At 31.8% G+C, this 19542-nt stretch overlaps 3 protein-coding genes across 7 annotated transcripts; 1 reads left to right on the plus strand and 2 right to left on the minus strand.

The window, feature by feature from the left end:
- Positions 1 to 4684: 4684 nt before the first annotated feature.
- On the minus strand, positions 4685 to 9250 carry LOC145944173 (transcription elongation factor, mitochondrial). Its single transcript, XM_083052341.1, has 6 exons — positions 8958 to 9250; positions 8577 to 8722; positions 8272 to 8485; positions 8004 to 8150; positions 7625 to 7796; positions 4685 to 7274 (listed from the first exon to the last, which is right to left on the minus strand). The coding sequence occupies exons 1-6, from the start codon at positions 9015 to 9017 to the stop codon at positions 6958 to 6960; spliced, it is 1056 nt and encodes a 351-aa protein (XP_082908467.1). The 5' UTR covers positions 9018 to 9250; the 3' UTR covers positions 4685 to 6957.
- Positions 9251 to 10467: 1217 nt separating this feature from the next.
- Ndc80 (kinetochore protein Ndc80) lies at positions 10468 to 13392 on the plus strand. 3 transcript variants are annotated; one of them, XM_083052425.1, is made up of 2 exons: positions 10468 to 10789; positions 11527 to 13392. In XM_083052425.1, the coding sequence occupies exons 1-2, from the start codon at positions 10621 to 10623 to the stop codon at positions 13230 to 13232; spliced, it is 1875 nt and encodes a 624-aa protein (XP_082908551.1). In that variant the 5' UTR covers positions 10468 to 10620; the 3' UTR covers positions 13233 to 13392. The 3 variants fall into 3 exon arrangements, with proteins under 3 accessions (XP_082908551.1, XP_082908553.1, XP_082908552.1); XM_083052427.1 differs by lacking the exon at positions 10468 to 10789 and adding an exon at positions 10895 to 10923; XM_083052426.1 differs by lacking the exon at positions 10468 to 10789 and adding an exon at positions 10941 to 11444.
- Positions 13393 to 13406: 14 nt separating this feature from the next.
- On the minus strand, positions 13407 to 19480 carry Msl-2 (male-specific lethal 2). 3 transcript variants are annotated; one of them, XM_083052431.1, is made up of 4 exons: positions 18840 to 19480; positions 18590 to 18753; positions 17899 to 18096; positions 13407 to 17791 (listed from the first exon to the last, which is right to left on the minus strand). In XM_083052431.1, exons 1-4 carry the CDS (start codon positions 19426 to 19428, stop codon positions 17519 to 17521), a joined length of 1224 nt encoding a protein of 407 aa, XP_082908557.1. In that variant the 5' UTR covers positions 19429 to 19480; the 3' UTR covers positions 13407 to 17518. The 3 variants fall into 3 exon arrangements, with proteins under 3 accessions (XP_082908557.1, XP_082908556.1, XP_082908555.1); XM_083052430.1 differs by having other exon boundaries at positions 18518 to 18753; XM_083052429.1 differs by having other exon boundaries at positions 17899 to 18099; positions 18518 to 18753.
- Between the last annotated feature and the right edge of the window lie 62 nt (positions 19481 to 19542).

The following is a 19542-nucleotide window of genomic DNA, read 5'->3' on the forward strand; positions in this document are numbered from 1 at the left end:
AACGCGCGGATGCAAAGCGATATATTTTAACATAATATAACATTTGAGCATGCGTACAAAATAATAAATATAAAAGATACACTCTTTTTTATAATAACACAGATGTAAATGCGAAATAAGAGAGAGAGAGAGAGAGAGAGAGGAAAGATAAGATTCTTTAATTGCTTTATATTAACATATTGGCGTGAAAGAGATAAAAAAAACCGCGCGTTTAAGCCAAGCGTTAAATTCAATGTGTCTTGCCGATAAATCATGGTAACTCGAGGATCGATTATACAAGAATCCGTCAACTTATTTTTATTACGTGTGTATGATATACGTGTTATACATGTATGATATACGTCTGTCGTCGAATAAGAGTCCAATCGAAAACCGATTCGATTTTATTGTACGAACAAGAGTTGCGAATGTGCTAGTCACTTTTTTTTTTTATGATCGTGCTATTGTCCCGCCCATTTTTCTTGTGACAATTACGCTTGGTCAAGAAAAATAGAGAGAGAAAAGATACGTTTTATTATATATGATGAATCGTATATATATTTACTACGTGACTGAGAAACTCGATGAAGCGAAAGAGCTTTTTAAATAATATCACAATCGTGTGAGGGAGTAAGGGGAGACTAGTATGAGAGTGAAATAGAAAAAAGATAGCGTAGGAATTGTTAATAACAACACTTAAAACGTCTTGCACCGTTCTAATTTTTTTTTTTTTTTTCCTTTTTTTTCGCGCACAAAAACTTTTCTTGTAAAAAGTTTAATTGAGAATCATTCTCAAGAGAATAGTTAAACGAGTTAAATGAATTGACTGGAAACGTCGATAATCTGAAACAAATTTACACTTTAACACTTTAACACTTTAGCAATTAAAAAGTTTTTTTTTCTTTGTAATGTCAGCATCTTTAGTCTTCCACTGTATATCTCCAGACTGTGATATTATTTTCGACTGAGTATTTCATTCCCCTTCTTGTAGCTTTTCCTACAAGAAGAAATAAAGAGAATATCGTAATTGTTATCGAATTCGTGATACATCAAACTGAGGTGAATTTATTTTAAATGAACTAAACCAACGTATCTTGTATATGTAATAAGTGCGATAGAGATTTCTTCAATGGATTTGAGCAAACGCGACTTTGATTATTGTTGAATACGAGGAACTCTAGACGTATCGCAAAAGAAAAACAAAAACAAAAAAAAAATCAATTCGCATATTGAATAAACTCACATAAGTACTTACTTGTGTTAGCTTACATTCGATGAATTAAATGTAAAGCATTAAGAGTTAGAAAGTCTGTCCAATTCACATTACGCTGTGTATCTATCATGTGATTTGTCTTATATGTTGCGTGTTGCCTTTCATGTGCGAGTGTGAATGTGGATGTGGATGACGCGTGTTTGACGATCGAGCCAGTAATTTGTTAATTTATGTTACTATTATATCGATAGTTTACACTCTCCGATAGTTGTATAATTCATGTTATCGTCATTAAAGATATATAATGCAATATATATATATATATATATATATATATATATATACAATATATACATATATATATCGAAATGTGTCCTATGGATAAATATCGTAACAGTAGTATGCCTTACTGTGCCGCACACTGAATCTTCGCCTTTTTACTTCCAAAGAGGGGAAGATCTATGAAGTAAATCGAAGATAGAGATAGATTTCGTTGTATATCCGCGATTTACACTGCTGGATAAAATGATTGAAAAACGTCTTACTAAATTTATGTAAATATTTAACTCTATTTATAAGTTTGGCCCCACACACATACATATACACAAATTCCATTATCTTCGTAAGTTAAAAATCGCTTACGTTAGTCTATAATCAGTACATTAGTGTATAATCAGTATGCGAATGAATTATTTCGGTATGCATGTTGTAATGAGTTTGTATCGCAGGAATTTTTTCAATGTTTTATCTTTAAACAGCAGTGTATTAGTCATGTATTCGCATGTTCTACATCCAGCAATGGGCATTCAATTCTCCCTCTTGCAAGTCTTCAAGCAATCGAATCAATATATATATATATATATATATATATATATATGTCATAATTTCGAATCATTTCGAATATTAGAAATTTTTATTAATCTTGACTATCTCGAAGAATCTTTTCTAGTTTTAATAAATTTCTGAGACTTTTGAAATAAAAGAAAAAGTCGAAAATCTTGGATATTGAACATGAATTGTGTGATATTTGAACGAGCACATTTTTTTATTGCAAGTATTATATATATTACGAATTATTGTATTATTAATTAAATTATTATTGTCATAAATTATTCTTATAAAAAATTGTCATAAAAAAATATCGTTCAGAGAGTAATTTTATTTTACATCTCAAATTTGGTGGATAATATTCATGTAACATTTACAAAATCATTCAAGAGTTTTCAATTTTAAGTAATATTTAAAATGATTCGAAACTCTCTCTTTTTTGTTGTGCGTTTTGCATCGATTTGGAGCGTTTGTCTCTGCCCATCGCTAAATTGCAATTCTAGTCCAAAGTGACATAATATAGAGAAATGTTTCCGACCAAGTAGCCATGTATGTCGAAGATCAGAGAGTCGGTGATTGATCGCGGTATGATTAAAACTGGCTAATTACGAGCCAGTACTCGTTTCTTTTACACTTGTTTTAATTTATGTTTTCCCTTACGTGCATATTTCTTTAATACGTTTGATTAAATGTAGCGTTAGCAGTCATATGTATTGTCAATGTTATTGTGCACTTTGCATCGGACCAATTTCAAAGAGCAATCGTGAGCTTGCGAGTATTTTTTCCTCTTTTTCCGCTCCAATATTCTTTCTCTCATCGTGTAGCTTTAGCACATATCGTGAATTCTTCCCGTTGTATCGAGTTATTCTAGAATGTTACGTTCTAATAACTTTATTACTGCCCCAATCGCGCGTGTGAGTCTAAAGAAAATGGGGTCATCTTAAAAATTATATTATTTCTCCACGTGCAGATGTGTAAACTTTGTACGAATTTAGTGTGCCCTATAAACGTGGCTCGAGAAAAATCTTACAAAAATAATCCTTCTCAAGTCACATTATGCTTTGACGCATACATAATTAAAAGAAGCAATACGAGTCTCGAAACTCGATTGCGTGCCGACAATCGTCCGGTGAATCATCGTCCGAAAACGCTTGTATGAAAGTATATATATCTTGCGATAGTCTTAAATATATATATATATTTTATCTCTTTTCTTTTCTTAGAATATAAATCTCTCGTCATCTTGTTGCAAAATATCGACACTTTCTCCGTTCTCGATTCATATACTGCACTTTCTTTTCCCCATACTTGAATGAATGCCGGTGATTTAATTATTATTGTAGTACATTTCTCCCTGCGAAAAAAAAATTATATGCTTCTCTAAATTTCTTCAGAATCCGTTTGACATATAATTATTTATCGCGTCGCGGACACATTATTATATGCAGTTAGAGCAATAGAGCGAAAGGAAAGAGTATACAGTTACGGGAAATTGGGACGTTTCAAGACCCAGAAATATATATACATATATTATATATATATGTCTTTTTAGTTGCGTGTCCCCATTTTTTCATTATAATCTTCCAAAGTATGATAAAGAGAAATCTCTCTGATTGTATTGTAAATGTTGAATAAATTTAGAATATATAATTATAATTAGCCTTATAAAATATGTGTCTGTATACACATGTTGTTCGAAGCGTGACTCCTATTATTATATATAGCGGATATAACGTCAGAATATGTCAATCTCTTTCCGTTTCATTAGTTATGTAATCGAGAAGTCGATCTTATTTTCGAAATTAATTACACGTATTGTTTAAAACAGCAAAATCGTTAAGTATTTCCTACTTTGTAACCCGTATTTTCGACCCAAGTAGCAAATTGACGTCATTTTGACGTTTAATGACGTCAATTTGCTACTTGGGCAGCTGACGTGTCAAAAATGTTTATATCTTCGGAGAGAAGAAAAAAATCAATGCGTAGCCTTGCTTTTAAATGCGAAGTAATAAGGATATACTTGTTTTACGCAACCAAATTTCGTAAAGAATTTTTTGTTGTATTACATTGTCGGTTAATATTGTTTGAGATACACGGCCCTTCCCCGAACTGTATATTTAAACGATAGATTTTATACATATGCATGCAATAGGAACGTTTCTAGTTATAACAGAGTGTTGTAAATTATACGAATTAGTAATGTACGTACTTAATGCCCCTCGTTTTGCAATGTGTTATAGTATTGTATAATGAAATATGCACATATATATAGGGTGTTTCATATAGATAGAATACAAACTGATATTCCTTGTCAAAATTTAAACATCTCTTTCCTTTGGCAATCAATTTCCGAGTGTGTATTCCATCTATATGGGACACTTTGTATACGTATAGTATATATAATATATACAATTGTTAGGTATATAGTGTATATACCTAATATAAATATACATATATGTATATTACATATTAGGTATATATACGCGTATACATAGATATAAATATATATATATATATATATATATACATAAAATATCAGTATATATGTCGACACTCGTTTCCAGCTGGTCTGATCGGGTATCATTCTAATAATTATATAAATTGTGTTAAAAAAAAATCTGGCGGCGATGCGATTCAAAGTAATCGAGAAAAGCGAATGCAATGCTGGACGGATCGATCGATTTATTGTACGATAATACGATTGCAGATGTGTATGTCCATATATAATTTGTTAATATATCGAGAGGTAAATAGATTTTACTAAAGATTTTCTGTATGCTCTGTGAATGCAGCACGAGTTTACCTACGTACAATACATAATAAATATAACCCGGAGAATTATATATATATATATATATATATATATATATATATATATATATATATATATAATCGAAGGACGAAGGGTATAAATTAAAAACGGAGTACTTGCGCACGCTTTGTAACATAAATCTGTAAGATGCGCGATCACATGTCGTCCATGCGTCGTCTTTTCCTCTCTCTTCTTTTTTTTAAAAAGAATATATAGAATTCATTTATACGAAATAAATTTCACGCCGCAGAGACAGTGCTTGTAATAATTATGCGTTATAAGAGAGCAATCGGTAATGAACTGAAAATTAGAGATACATGTGCTCTTTTTTTTTACATGCCTGGAATTTAACGATGCTCCTAAGTAGCAAATTGACGTCATTTTGACGTCTGATGACGTCATTCGACGTCAAAATGACATATGCTTGCTATTTGGGCTTGACAGCTAATTACATCTCTCATTTTTTTGATCGTCACATTAATTCGTGTATTTTTACAAACAGATATATTCTACAATTATGTATAATCGCTCGAATTTTATTTTAATTTAGACAAATTCAATTATTATGCAAATTCTTTCTTACGAATATATGTAAATATGTTTTTCTTATAAAGTTTCATTTTCTGCTCGATAAGGAATTGAAAAAAAAAGAAATTGGAAATAAATTCCTGGCGGCAAAAATACATATCTCTACACGTGCAATAACACATACTGGTTTTGGCACGCGCAGCCTTTACCGAAACGTCAGAATTAATCGAATAATCTTGTTCGTACATACAGATGATGTAATTATGATTACTCATTTTCTCATACATAGGATGTCGTAGAAAATTGGACGCTGTTTTAAAAGCAGTAAATGTGTTCTGTTTACCAGAACAAGGAGTCTCTCCTACTGAATTAAGTCACAATAATCTTCTCTAATCCAGTCTGTTTTATTTTTATTATATTATTATATATTTTTTTTTCACGATTGACATTCAGCTTTAAACAGCTTCCAAATTTTTTCCGCGATATCCTTACGTGGACACGTCTCGTCGCGTATAAGCTTAACTCGGATACGTTCATGTACGTATTTTCGTGATGGAGCCTAAGCGCGGTTGTAAACCAAAGTCAAGTCTCAGATACATAGAATGAAAAATAAAGATTTGGTGTGTTTCCCTTTACGCTTGATCACCATTTTCGTACACAGGTATATTTTCTTTCTTTCTTTTTTTTTTCTTTACGCATTGCAGTATCACTGCCCACTTAAAAAAGCAGCGGCGCTTATAAATGTCCCCCGTAACTGTATCTTACGAGTCGTGATTAGAGTATCATATATTTCAGCACGAGAAAAAATCTATATAAAAAAAATATGTACAGAATATACGAAGATGTATATTTTATTTCACCGAGAAGCTTTTTCTTCTTCGGATCAGACGAGGCAGCAACTCATTTTGCTCTCGCTCGATGATTTTTTGCAAACATCGTCCGGATAATATTCTATTTTTGTCGCAAAAATACCGCTATACGCAATCTTATAAGAGATAAACGAGTTTGTATCCGAGCAGCGAGCAACAATACATACTTGGAAATAAATAAATAGATAGCATAATGAAACGTGACGATATAATAAATGAATGGACCTGTATAGAAAGAAGTCTATCGTATTTATATATTATTATTTTTATTGATAATTCTCGCAATTTCATAATTTTAATTATTTTCGATATAACATTCGCGAGTGAATTTATTACGAGAATTATCGATTCCTTTTATCATTTAATTAGAAAAAAAGACTATTAAAATTTCAGAAATAGTCCAAATCATATATCGAAGTTTATAAATATTCTATTAAAGATCCTTTTATGTTATCTATTTGTATTTATATCAAACGTATATCTCGGACAACTTAAAGTGTCAACGATACGTTTTGTGACATTCTATGATTACAATACAAATGATACAAATGTTATCGATAATGTCAGATTTACTTTTTCTTATCAGATTCAAAATTACACAAAAATATATTTTACTAGCTGTTATATAACAATAATATATAACATCAATTTACAAAATAAACTCATCGATAATATTAATATCATTCTCTTCCTTAACATTGTTAGATAATAATAAACAATAATAGTCTTTATATATCGCTACGAACGATCATATCAGTTCTTTGATGTACAACCAATTCTAGAAAAGCTAACGCTATCAATAAAGACCAACTAATTTGCTCTTGATAGGCAGGATTTTGCGCGTTGTACATGTTTCTTAATTCTGTATTTATTAATACGCTCGGCAGACATTCTTTGGTCTTCATCAGTCCGTCGCTCTCCTGCAGTAATTTTTCCATCGTGTATTTTGTAGCTATAACTTCGTCACCAACTACAAGTCCGTAGATTTTTGGTAAAATACGCTGGCGTAGTATAAATACATTATTAGTTATAAACTCTGTGGTACCTGAAAAATTTAGAATAATGCTTTTATGTTGTTTCTTTCTTTTGAAATTTTTATATGAAATATTAATACTAGAAGGATAAAAGAGATTATTTTTTTCGACTTATAGAATGCAACTAAAAACTTAATTTTAAAGCTAGCCTATCTCATTTTAATCATTAAACTTATATTTTTAAAAACTGATTAATGTAAATTAAGAGAAAAAATTTTATTTCTTATTATTCAGTAATTAATTATTTTAATTTATGTAGAAAAAAGGAAACAATTTTTCCTTCTTCCTTCAATAACATAATCATGAATTTTAATCCTTCTAGTATTAATATGACTATCTGTGTACAAAACAATTCTCATACTGTTAAATTTAATATTTGATGTTGCCAGATGTGACAGAATGATACCAGTTATCACAGATTCTTGTACATAAGCTTGATAAAGCGAGCGGTCCTTGTGATAGCCCATTTTACTAACAGTTTCTTGCATTATATATCGATCAGCTTTTGGTAATTTTGCAGCTATTGGTAATGTCTAAAAAAAATAAATAAATAAAAATAAAAATACATAGCTGACGATTCCAAATATTCATTCTGCAATTGATGGTCAATTCGAGAGCTTTAAACATTATATTTTTTTATTAAGTTTATAATAGGAAACTTGAAAAACACACAAAAACAATTAAATTATAATTATACAATAAACCTTTAATTGTGTTTGTAATTTTTTGTGATTACTTACTATTTGAAGTAAAGAATGAATATTCTCCTTCAACCTACTTTGCGGAAAGCACTTGTAATCCCATTTTAATACTTGGCAATCTCGATTTAACAATGACCAACTTATCATATCCGATCCTATGTATATGCCTAATACTGTATTGACATCCTGCAATATTTCATATGAATAAAATTAATGGCACAGGAACAAGAGAAAGAAAAGATATTAATGATATATATAATGCAATATTTTAATTTGAAGATTAAGTTTGATTTCTTGTTAAGCGAACCTTCTGACCAGTAGGTTTTGGTATTAGAACTAAGCCTCGTGTAATTTTTTTAGGACCCGTCCTCTTCTTGCCGCATATGATAGACTTATAGAACTTGTACAGACATTTGTCACTCATACCCTTAACTTGTAATAAATCCTCCAATGACTTATACGGTCCATGATTTTCCCGATGGCATTCTAAATTCTGTGCACGCTTCTTAGTAATGGAGTACCTTGACATAAATATAATTTCAATGATAAAGAATATATAATCAGAAATTTGTTTTTCTATAGAATATTTTCTTATACATATAATTAACTCACTGCAATAGATCTTCTGTGCTTTTACCATTTATTATTTGGAGTATCTTCTCTTTATCTTCTAAAGATAGGGAATCTGCATTCACAGCATCGGTGCACATATTGTTTATTTTAAAAGCAATTGCATTTGATCTCCAATATTTGCATACCTGTAAATTAAAATATAAAAAATAAGATTAAATTTTTAGAGGAATAATATATATTATATATAACAACAAATTTTAAATAATATATATATATATATATATAAATGATAAAATGTAGAGCACATTTTATTTATGATTTTTAATTGCAAAGTTTATTATTGTATCTGTATAAAAGTTAACCTCTACAATTATAAATTATTCTTTCTCTCTCTCTTATCATATAACGCAAAAGATTTACCTCCGCTTTTTGAGTCTTAACAATAGTATTAAATAACTTTCTTAACATTATGTTCCACATCCTGTTTATTATAATAAATTACATGTGAAAATGCAATTTATCCATAGATATCTTCTTCATGAATATACCGGTCGCTAATTATATATTATTATGATGTGCCATTGGCGTCATAAAATATATTAATTATGTATTAATCATTAATTGGCATGTCTGACAATTTTTACTTCGCTTATAAATGCATTATAAGTAAAAATTAACACATGGAAAAATGTTTGTAAAATATGTTCTTTTTAGCAAATAGGGATGCGCGATATTGATCGAGTTAATCGAAACGTTCGATTTTTTTTGTCGATTAATCGATTTTTAACTGCCGATATATCGATTTTTGATATTTTTTGGTGAATATATCGATGAGCACAGCCTCAGGCCGTATTACTAGATACAATTTGGTGATTTTTGCGCTAAATCAAAGAAATCACCAAATTGTATCTAGAAATTACTAAACTGCTGCTGCATTTCACTGCTCATGAAATTTCATCTGAAGGTAACCACAGTAACCACACGTATAGAATGAGAGGCAAATAATATAGATCACTCTTTCTTATGATACCAAAAAGTTGATTTATTTTCAAATATCTTATGTAAATTTAATATTAAAAAATTGTTAATATTAAAAAAAATTATAACAGTAATTAGATTTCAAATATTAAAAAAATAATGAAACTGATATATCGATTTTCCGATTTTTTTTTGCAATAATCGATTATTTAGTATCGGTTTTTTTTTATTTTTATCGATTCTTTTCGTATCGGTTTTTTTTTCAAAATCGCGCATCCCTATAAAGGTGCCTTTTCATGCTGACGCTCGACGCTCATTTTTAGCGTCAAAAGACGTCACGTGACCAAAAATAAAGATATCAATTCGTCAATTTTGGTCACGTGACGTCTTTTGACGCTAAAAATGAGCGTCGAGTGTCAGCATGAAAAGGCACCTTTATAGGGATACGCGATTTTGAAAAAAAAACCGATACGAAAAGAATCGATAAAAATAAAAAAAAACCGATACTAAATAATCGATTATTGCAAAAAAAAATCGGAAAATCGATATATCAGTTTCATTATTTTTTTAATATTTGAAATCTAATTACTGTTATAATTTTTTTTTAATATTAACAATTTTTTAATATTAATTTTTCATAAGATATTAAAAATAAAGATACCAATTCGTCAATTTTGGTCACGTGACGTCTTTTGACGCTAAAAATGAGCGTCGAGCGTCAGCATGAAAAGCCACCTTTAGCAAAAGAGGAAAAAGATCTCTTTACGCTGATTGGCTGATCAAACAATTCGTCGAACGTTCCAATTGGCTGCTGGGCTAGAGAACATCTAGGGTTCCGCATCGGCAGCCAATCAAAACGTTCGACAAAATCCCTATTTCTCATAGAGGTCACTATAACCTTCCCGCTGATTTTAACCGTTTCAAAAATTTGAAAATCCGTGGTTAAGTTGGGTCTCGTTTTGTTAAGGCGGTAAAAGACATCCAAGAGGCGAAAATACGTTGGAAAGATTTCATCAGGAAGAGGATATTCTCGAATATCTGTTGTAAAGACGAAAATCCATAGAGGAACAAATTCGAAGATCGCTTTGGCCAGGATTTCTCCAGGATGGATAATCGTCGTTCTCGAAGCGAGCAGCGAAGGACGCAAACGTCGAAGCCGAAAAGGGTTTCGACTAACGAAAGTCATATTCCCAGGCCCCGCTTCAGAAGCTCCTCCAGCGACCGAGCGGGATCGATTGGCGGCAGGATATCGTATTTAAAACCGCCAGGTGCAGGTAATTACGCTAAAAGCATTCGAATTTCAATCAGCTGAATGAGAGAGAGAGAGAGAGAGAGAGAGAGAGAGAGAGAGAGAGAGAGAGAGAGAGAGAGAGAGAATAACAGGATTGAGCAAATATTTACTACACATGTAAACCTTTCTGATTTTCTAAAAATCTATCCCCACCCAATACTTAGGATATGCAATTTATAATTTGTTTATATACAACATTGCGGTATAAATATATAAAAGATTGAACAATTTGTTGGAACGCTAGATTACAGAATCTTGAATTTGATTTGACAAACTTGCTATCTATTGATGCAGGATAAAGATGTGTTTTTAATGAAGGACCTCGCACCAAATAGATAGGATTTTGGCTTTCGATGGAATTGGCTGTTTTTTTTCATATGTTGTAGCTTATGACTCGCTGAACAGAAGATGTAATAGCCTCAAAGCTAAATATTCGAGAGTTACAACCAGTCAAATACGAAAAACTTGGGCTTTACGAGTTGTTTGACGCTGGCTTTACATCTTTTGTTCAGCAGGACATAAGCTACAACATGTGAAAAAAACAGCCAATTCCACTGAAAGTCAAAATCCTATGTATTTGCGAGGTCCTTTAAAAATAGCTTTATTTGTACACACAAATATTTGTAATCTCCTGGCAGGTTTTAATCTTTATTTAAATCATCTTTATTAAGTCTTTAAATCACAACTCATATATGTATATATATATATTTGTTTGTATAGGTTTAGGTAGAACTCCTATACGTTCATCGACTCTAGTTACACCTCTGAGAGGTTCTGCAAAGCTTAATTTGCCAAATTCAGCGCGTTCGGGTGGACATGCGGCTTTATCAGGTCGGTCGCCGTCTGTCGAGCGCGTGGGTGTTAAAGGTCCCAGGAAAGACACAAGGCCCTTGTCGGATAAGAGTTATCAGATGGAGTTGCTGAACAAGATAGACAACTATTTTTACATGAATCAGCACTCGACCATGCTCAACAGCAACGGCAGTCTGAAGTCCATCACATTGAAAATGTTTGTAGAAGTTACCAATTTTCTGCTGAAGATTTTAGACATCAAGCAAGAACTTACAATGGCAAATTACATAGAGGAGCTTCCGAAATGTGCGAAGAAGCTACATTACCCCGGTGTGATAACCAAATCGTGGTTAAAAACAGCCAATACGATGCATTCGTGGCCCCATGTCCTGGGATGGATCGGTTGGTTGGTAGAAACATGTCAAGTGAGAGAAATTGCGTTTAACGCATATCAGTTGGAAACTTTACCGTTCGTTGGAACAGAGCAACAAGCTCAAAGTAGCAAACTAGAATTAACAGCACTGTTGGAGTGCTATAGAGCTTGGAACGAAGAGAGACCGAACGACGAGGCGGAATTGTTGGAAAAATACCAACAGGATATTGCAAATCTGAAAGGCATTTCTGAGGAGGATATAGTCCAGACCCGTCAAATATTGGAAGAAAATACCTCGAAGTTACAGATAATGGAAGAGGAGTCGCGGGAACTCGACGAAGTAGTGAAAAATTTGAGTGAAAAATTATCGTCTTTACGCGACAGAGAAGCTATGCAATTGAACAGTATCAAGGAGAAAGAGGATTATATAAGAAGGGTTTCTGCCGAAACGAAACAATTAAATACGGACATCGATATTGTGAACGAGCAACTTAAAGTGGCAAATATACAGTATCAAGGATTAGTCTCAACTGTGAAGAAGCAGCCCATGTCTAAGTCTGAAAAGGAAAAGATTGTCCAAGAAAGCACAGAACTACAAAATTACATACATGGATTTGATGAGCATTTGACGGATTACCAAAAGGAACTGTACACTTTGGATATCAATTTAGCAACCTCCAGTAACGAACTCACTAAAGCAATATGGGCATATAATAAAGAGATTTTTATGCATGTCGATAACGACATTGATATGAATTTTGATGAATTGAAACTCCCGGAAAGTGGATTATTAAATCCACAGATGATGGATATTATGAAAGAAAAAGTTTCCCTAATGAATAATTTCAAAGAATTATTGGCAAAGCAATGCAGCGGAGTGGACTCTCAAATCTCTTCGGAGACTGTAGAACTGGAGAAATTGCAAGAGAAAGTTAAATCTTTTGTAAATGAAGAAAAATTGGAAGAGGAGAGATCTTGCATCGATAAAATGAAGACGGATGTAAAAAATGAGAAAGTTGAATTGACAAAACGGATAGAAGTGCTGAAAAGTGAAATTAAAGAAATTCAGGATACGATGCCAGATATACAAGCGATAGATCTTGAAATAGAAGAGGCCGAGGATAAATTGGATGCGGTTACCAGAAGAGACACATTTTTAGAACAATCTGGTCAACGGTTTTTCGACAAGTTTTATAAAATTATCGGTGAACATAGAAGCGAGCTGCACGATATCTTAATGAAAAAAAAACGTACGGAATAAAATTGTATCTCTATGTAAACATTCTTATACCATATATAATAAGTTCGTTACTTTTTTTTTTTTCATATTTATATATATATAATGTATATAAATTATACTATATTGTTTGGTTATATATGCTTTTAGTAAAATGTTGTGTCGTAATTTAGTAAAATAGTAATAAATACAAAAACGTTATTTTTAAACAAAGAATTTAATAAATAAGTTTCTCGCAAGAAACTCTCGTGTCGTTTATGTACAAACAAAATAGATGCGCATTCCTCGTCTCATATTTCTTTTTTCTTCTCTTTTTTTTACAAAATGATGCAAATTCTAGTATGTAAAATATTTTTATTCTATTAGCTCTATATGTCATGACAATATGCAACTCGCATTTTTTTCTTTCCTTTTTTTTTCGTATAAGTTTTGACATAATCTGACAAATTACACAGTTGAAACATAGATCCCTTCCTTAACCCTGTGATGTACATGATACCATTAATTTGTGAATAACAAAAGATGTTAACGAATACTTTGTATATTACATCCAAGAGAGATGTTGCAATTTCAATAAAATATTCACATTTTTCAAGAATTAATTATATTTTATATAAACGTGATTTCGATTCTTAATTGTATCATGAATAATAATTGATCTTCTATTGAGGAGTAACTTCTAATTATAGTTTGCTGTACAATTTCACTTTAAACTTTTCAACTTGAACAATTTTTATTTTTTGAATTTTTAAAAGTTGGTCTATTTAAAATATATTAGAAATATGCCATATATGGCAGAATATGGTGCCTCAACTAAATATTAAAATGTGACTTATATGCTATATACCATTATTGCTATTTACTATGAATATTATGCTTTACTGATGATCAAATTATGATCATTTCTGACCGATATTTTCAAAGTCACTCCTCAATTATACCTGAATGTACCATTTAAACTAGGTCCCGACTGCTGTTTTTGCCTTACTTTAATATATACATATGAAACATAGTAATTAATGTGCTATGTTGATTAAAATGCATTGTGCGATACCTAATACAATTAATTTTAGAAATTTGCGATTTCTTCTTTTGTTCTTTTTTTTTTGCTACAATTAGATTTTAAAATAATTTAAACAGTTTCCAATTTATTTAGCTTTACATAAGACAAAATTAACAAACAGAGAGCAAGATTTAATTTACTATCTATATATATTTGTGTGTAATTCTCAAAATTATAAATTGAATCAAAATAGCAATTAGATAATATTAACTATTACATATAAAAATAGATAATATTACATTCTTGCATTAATTTTATCTTATGTTGAGCTTTATTGCATATTGCCTTATTGTTAATTTAATGCGGATCATACACCGTATAAATTTTCTTATTCATAAGATTTACAAAGGATTTAGCCCATATGTATTTATTTTATCGATATCTCTTTCTTTTTCCACGTTTTGTGAACCATCTTATCGCAAATTATGAGATCATTTCTGTGCTGTGAGAGTGTATGCTATTGTGTCGACTATTGTTGCAAAAGAATTGATATAGATATCCTATTTGTATCCAAGCATAATTACACATGAGCAACAGTTGATGGATTTATAGATACTTTAAAAGAGAATGCACACACACACGCGCACACACACATGCACACATAGAAATTAAAAAATATTCTACATACACTTAGTAATTTTGTACTAATGTTTCGTACGCTTTAAATATAATGAGTAATTAACATATTCGATTATACGCGAGTGAATTATAATTCTAAAATTTGCTATTCTCGATATCGTTTATACTACAAAATTCAACAGAATTATTTCTGAAAAATACACGTCCAAAAATTTACACGTCTTTTTGACATAAGATACCGTTTATACATAATAATGTATATAATTATTACAAGTTTTATGTAATATATAGTCACCACGCAGGATTGGATTTAACTCTTTGTTGTCTACAGACACATAAAGTGTTGCTTGAAAAAAAAGATATTATCCGCATATATTTTTATATATTTATAATTTATTAAATAAATCCCATATATATGTGTAACAAAAATAAGTAATATACATATATCATATAAAATAATAAGAAATAAAGTAAATATAAATAAATAAATTTTGACATTAAAACTATATTAATTGCTCTATTATAAATGGAGTATCTTGTATTTATTTTTATATCGAATATATAGTATATTCTTTTATTGCTATCTCTTTGATCGGTGACACGTCGCATTGTAGCAGATTTTATAAATAATAATGTATATAATTTATAGAAAAAAATTATTAATAAAAATAACATTTTTATTATTAATAAACTATTTATACAAAATGAAGAATAAAAGATCTCTTTTTTTTTTTTATTGATATACATATCTCTTCTTTATAAAATTTTCTTTTTAATAATAATTTATTAAGTAAATAAAATTATATATTTCCTTCTTTTGAAATGTGATGTGATAAAAAAATAAACTTTTAAATTTAATATTTTTTATTAATACTTACTAATTAATAAATTAATAATAATAGTTTTTTTGAGAATTTGCTACCTTAGAATTTATGTCTGTAGTGATTATTTATTAGAAAAATCCAATCCTGCTAGTAACGCTACTTAACATGAATCTTCTTTTGAGTAAAATTTCAAAGCAAATAAAAACTAGGCATTTATCTAATTATATCTTCAATTTTCTAAAATAAACATAAACAGTTTTTACAACCTGATTTACGTATGTATATCTTTTCATTTATTATTTAGATTTAGATTATTTTCTGTTAGTATACGCAGCTTATATTTAGAGTATTTGTCACATTATTTCGATGCAATCTTAAATTGTAGGAAAATTTAACAGGTTGCCGTCCCACACACCTTTTTTTATACTTAAGGATTGTAAAAATTAGTATGCAAAATAGATAACGATCTTTTTGTCACATTGTATGTACAACTGGCAAGTTGACGATATAGTTTTTGATGCGTAAACATTCAATTCATCAGCTTTCATTTTTAAATTTAGCTAGCCTTGCTTCAACTAATTTTCACAGACAATTTGTATGTCTGTGGTTTCAGCATCAGCTATATAATGTTCACAAATTGTAGAATGTGGACAGATTAATATATATTCTGAATACACATGTTGACGTAAAATTTGTTTCAATATATATTCATGTGTATCTATAAAATGTGCAATGTTGTATAATTGGCGTATCTATATTGGCGTATAAAATATGAACAAAATATACGTTTACATAGAAAATTATATTTACACACATAGTAAATCGACTTTTGAGAAATATTTTCATGTATAAAACTTGCCTTTTATACTATACAATTAACAGAACAATATTCGGCAGAAGTTATAAGCGTTTGCACATTTTTTAAAAAACATGTTAATGCATATAATGCATTATATATAATAAAATAACAGATGATAAATTATAACGATGATAAATCTTACAGACAAAATTGACTCATTGTGATTAACATGTTCCATGCCAGACTGATTTTTCATGACTTTCCGTTCATGTCGCGTTGGTCACCTCATATTGTCGAGGCTCATAATTTTGCTTATGATACATAAAATATATATAAGATTGCAAAAAGTATTATTATTAAAAAAAAAAAGTGTAACTTTCAAAATGTTCTTTAGAACAAATAAAAAAAACATGTAACATTATTGCTATAAAAAAGAAAGAAAGAATTATGTATAATGATTATAGTCTCATTGTTTTATAGATATACAAATGCATTTTATATTCTTTCCTTCTTTATACATTATGAATTTTTACGCTTCATAAAAATAAATATTTAATTCTCTGGTTATATATTACCGTAATGACTGTAATTAAGTGCTTGTTGGGCTGACAATGAATAAGACGAGTCTTGATATATAAAGCTTGACTTGCACTATGCATTTAGGCATCGATACATGTTTTTATAAAATATTTTCATAATAATGTTACATTTAATAGTAAAAATATTAAACGGCCTGAACGGAAAGTCCAGTGGGGCATCGAACGTGTTAAACATCCAATTAAATTTTTCAGTTTTTCATGTACAAAATATTTACACAAATATATAGGAGATAGTAAACACACACATATACATATATATGTATGTTTATTATCACCGTTGCAATTTTTAATTGCATATTTTTGATTCTTATAATTTTTAGTATAGATCAGTTTCGATTAAGCTATTTACATAATGCGTCCTTTTCTGCTTTAAAAGCGGACTCGTCACAATCTGTTACTATTTTAATATTTGTTATCACCTTTGCAATGTTCATTTAAATACTTTGTCACACATCGATTTGTATATCACTGTCTTCCGCTTCACTTTCAGTACTCACCATAGCATCTTCCCCCACTAACAAAGCGGCGGGTAAGTTTTGCGGCACATTGTCAATATCTAGTCTCGGAGTAGAATACACATTTAACACTTGTATTGTTGTAGGTGACGTCGACAGACATTGCGGTACAGATCCCAGAGGGTCTCCGCTTAGTGCGTCGCAATCCAAAGAGGTGGACAGTTGCAATTGTAAATTATGAAGTTCAGGAATATGTGGACGAATCTGAAATGTAGATAAGAATTATTATAAGAGGACAAAACAGACGCTCGAAGGCAGAAGACAAGAATTAGAAAAATAAGGTTTTTTTTAAATAAAGTAAATTAACTCACTTTTAATCCATCTGCTGTATGAGGATTTCTGCAACCTCTACACCTACATTCTACGCAAGGTTTACTTTCCACGTAACATGGACACCTTTGACCGCAACAGGTGAGTTTCCCAGGTATCGCAGTGGCGTTGCCGCATCTGCATCCTTTCCTTTTACTTCTGGCGGAACTTGACCTCGGCTTCTTAAAACTGCCCGAAGACTGCTTATAACAAAACGAGTTGTGTTATAGCTAATATTTGTAAAGAAATATTGGTATATAAAACTAAATATTACAGATCAATGCAGAAGTAGTCAAGTTAAAAGTTGGAACATCTCTTTAAACATAAAAAAAAACATCTGCATTAATCTTTCTTATGGGACCTAGGTGAATGTAAGTCTCGAGATATTCTCTAAAGCTAGTATTAGTGCAAAAAAAATAAAAGCGACAAATACACAGGTAGTTAATCATTAATATTCAGCTATGTAATTGTTAATAGGTCAGTAAAATTATTGTACCTTACAAGAAGTGTACCTTACGGAGGACGCATATTATCTTTAAGCATTTAAACGAAGATTATAGTGCGAATGTATAAAAATCCTGTAAGGTCGTATAAGATTAACCGAATATCTATTGAAATTACTTTGCTGCCCTTTGAAGATTTTTTCTCGGAAGGGGTCCCATATCTAAGGTGGGAAGACGGAATGCATTTTACCCCTCCTACGGAGCTGTGCTGGCTCCCGTCCGTCTCCTGCTGACTCGTTTCCGTGTCCTCCGTAGCGGCAGCCTTACGCTTTATCGTAATTTTGTTACCAGATCCAGCGTACATCACAGAATATATGGAGGATCCGTTCGATACCGTACGAATCGTTGGCGATTCTAGTTTGACGACAGGATAAAAGTAAGAATTACTCGTATATTACTTATATTATCCTGAAATAATGTACACCAATGACGATACACACCAGGTATACTCTGGGATATCGCCTCGGTGGTCTGAATGCTGTTGCCCTGGGTCTGCGTAGAGGTGGTACTGGTATAGACGCACGGTAGAATGCTGTATGCGGACTTGGACAGGCCAGCGTTGCTCTTGAACTCATCCTTGAAGCCCGCACCTTCCTGGATAAGCTCCATCAGACTGCTGGCACCGATGGTGGACGGTGCCCCGTTGGTGGTAGCGCTGTTCGCGGAGGTGACGGACAGCAGGAGGGTGCGATAGATACCCGTACTGGTCAGGTACTCGCACAGCTTCTTGTAGCACTGCAATAATATCCGTAGCTGAACGTTCTCCACGTACTTGTCGTAGTCCTTGCACCAGCCGCAGGACGGCTTCAGCTTCTTGCGGCCGCCGCGGCATCCCCGGCACACGTGGTGCTGACAGTTGGTCTCGGTCGGCGTGTGCGGCTCGATCAGCAGGTTCGAGCACACCGTGCAGCTGAGACTCTGCCTCAAATAGGGCACCAGCCTGTAGAGGTCCGTCCAGGAGTTGGGGTCCTCGGCGTCCGCCTGCAGCACCAGTCGACACGTAGACACGTACAGGCTCGTCGCGTTCATCGCGTCCCTCTTTCACGCAACGACACTTCTGTCCCTCCTCCTCCCCCGCCTCCTCCTCCTCCCCCTCCCCCCCACCGTCCCGAGGGGATTTAAAGTCCTTTAATTACGGGAAAG

This window comes from Prenolepis imparis, unplaced genomic scaffold (assembly GCF_030444845.1).
Source record: "Prenolepis imparis isolate NDT839.2.m4 unplaced genomic scaffold, iyPreImpa1.0 SCAF_12, whole genome shotgun sequence".
Lineage (NCBI taxonomy): Eukaryota > Metazoa > Arthropoda > Insecta > Hymenoptera > Formicidae > Prenolepis > Prenolepis imparis.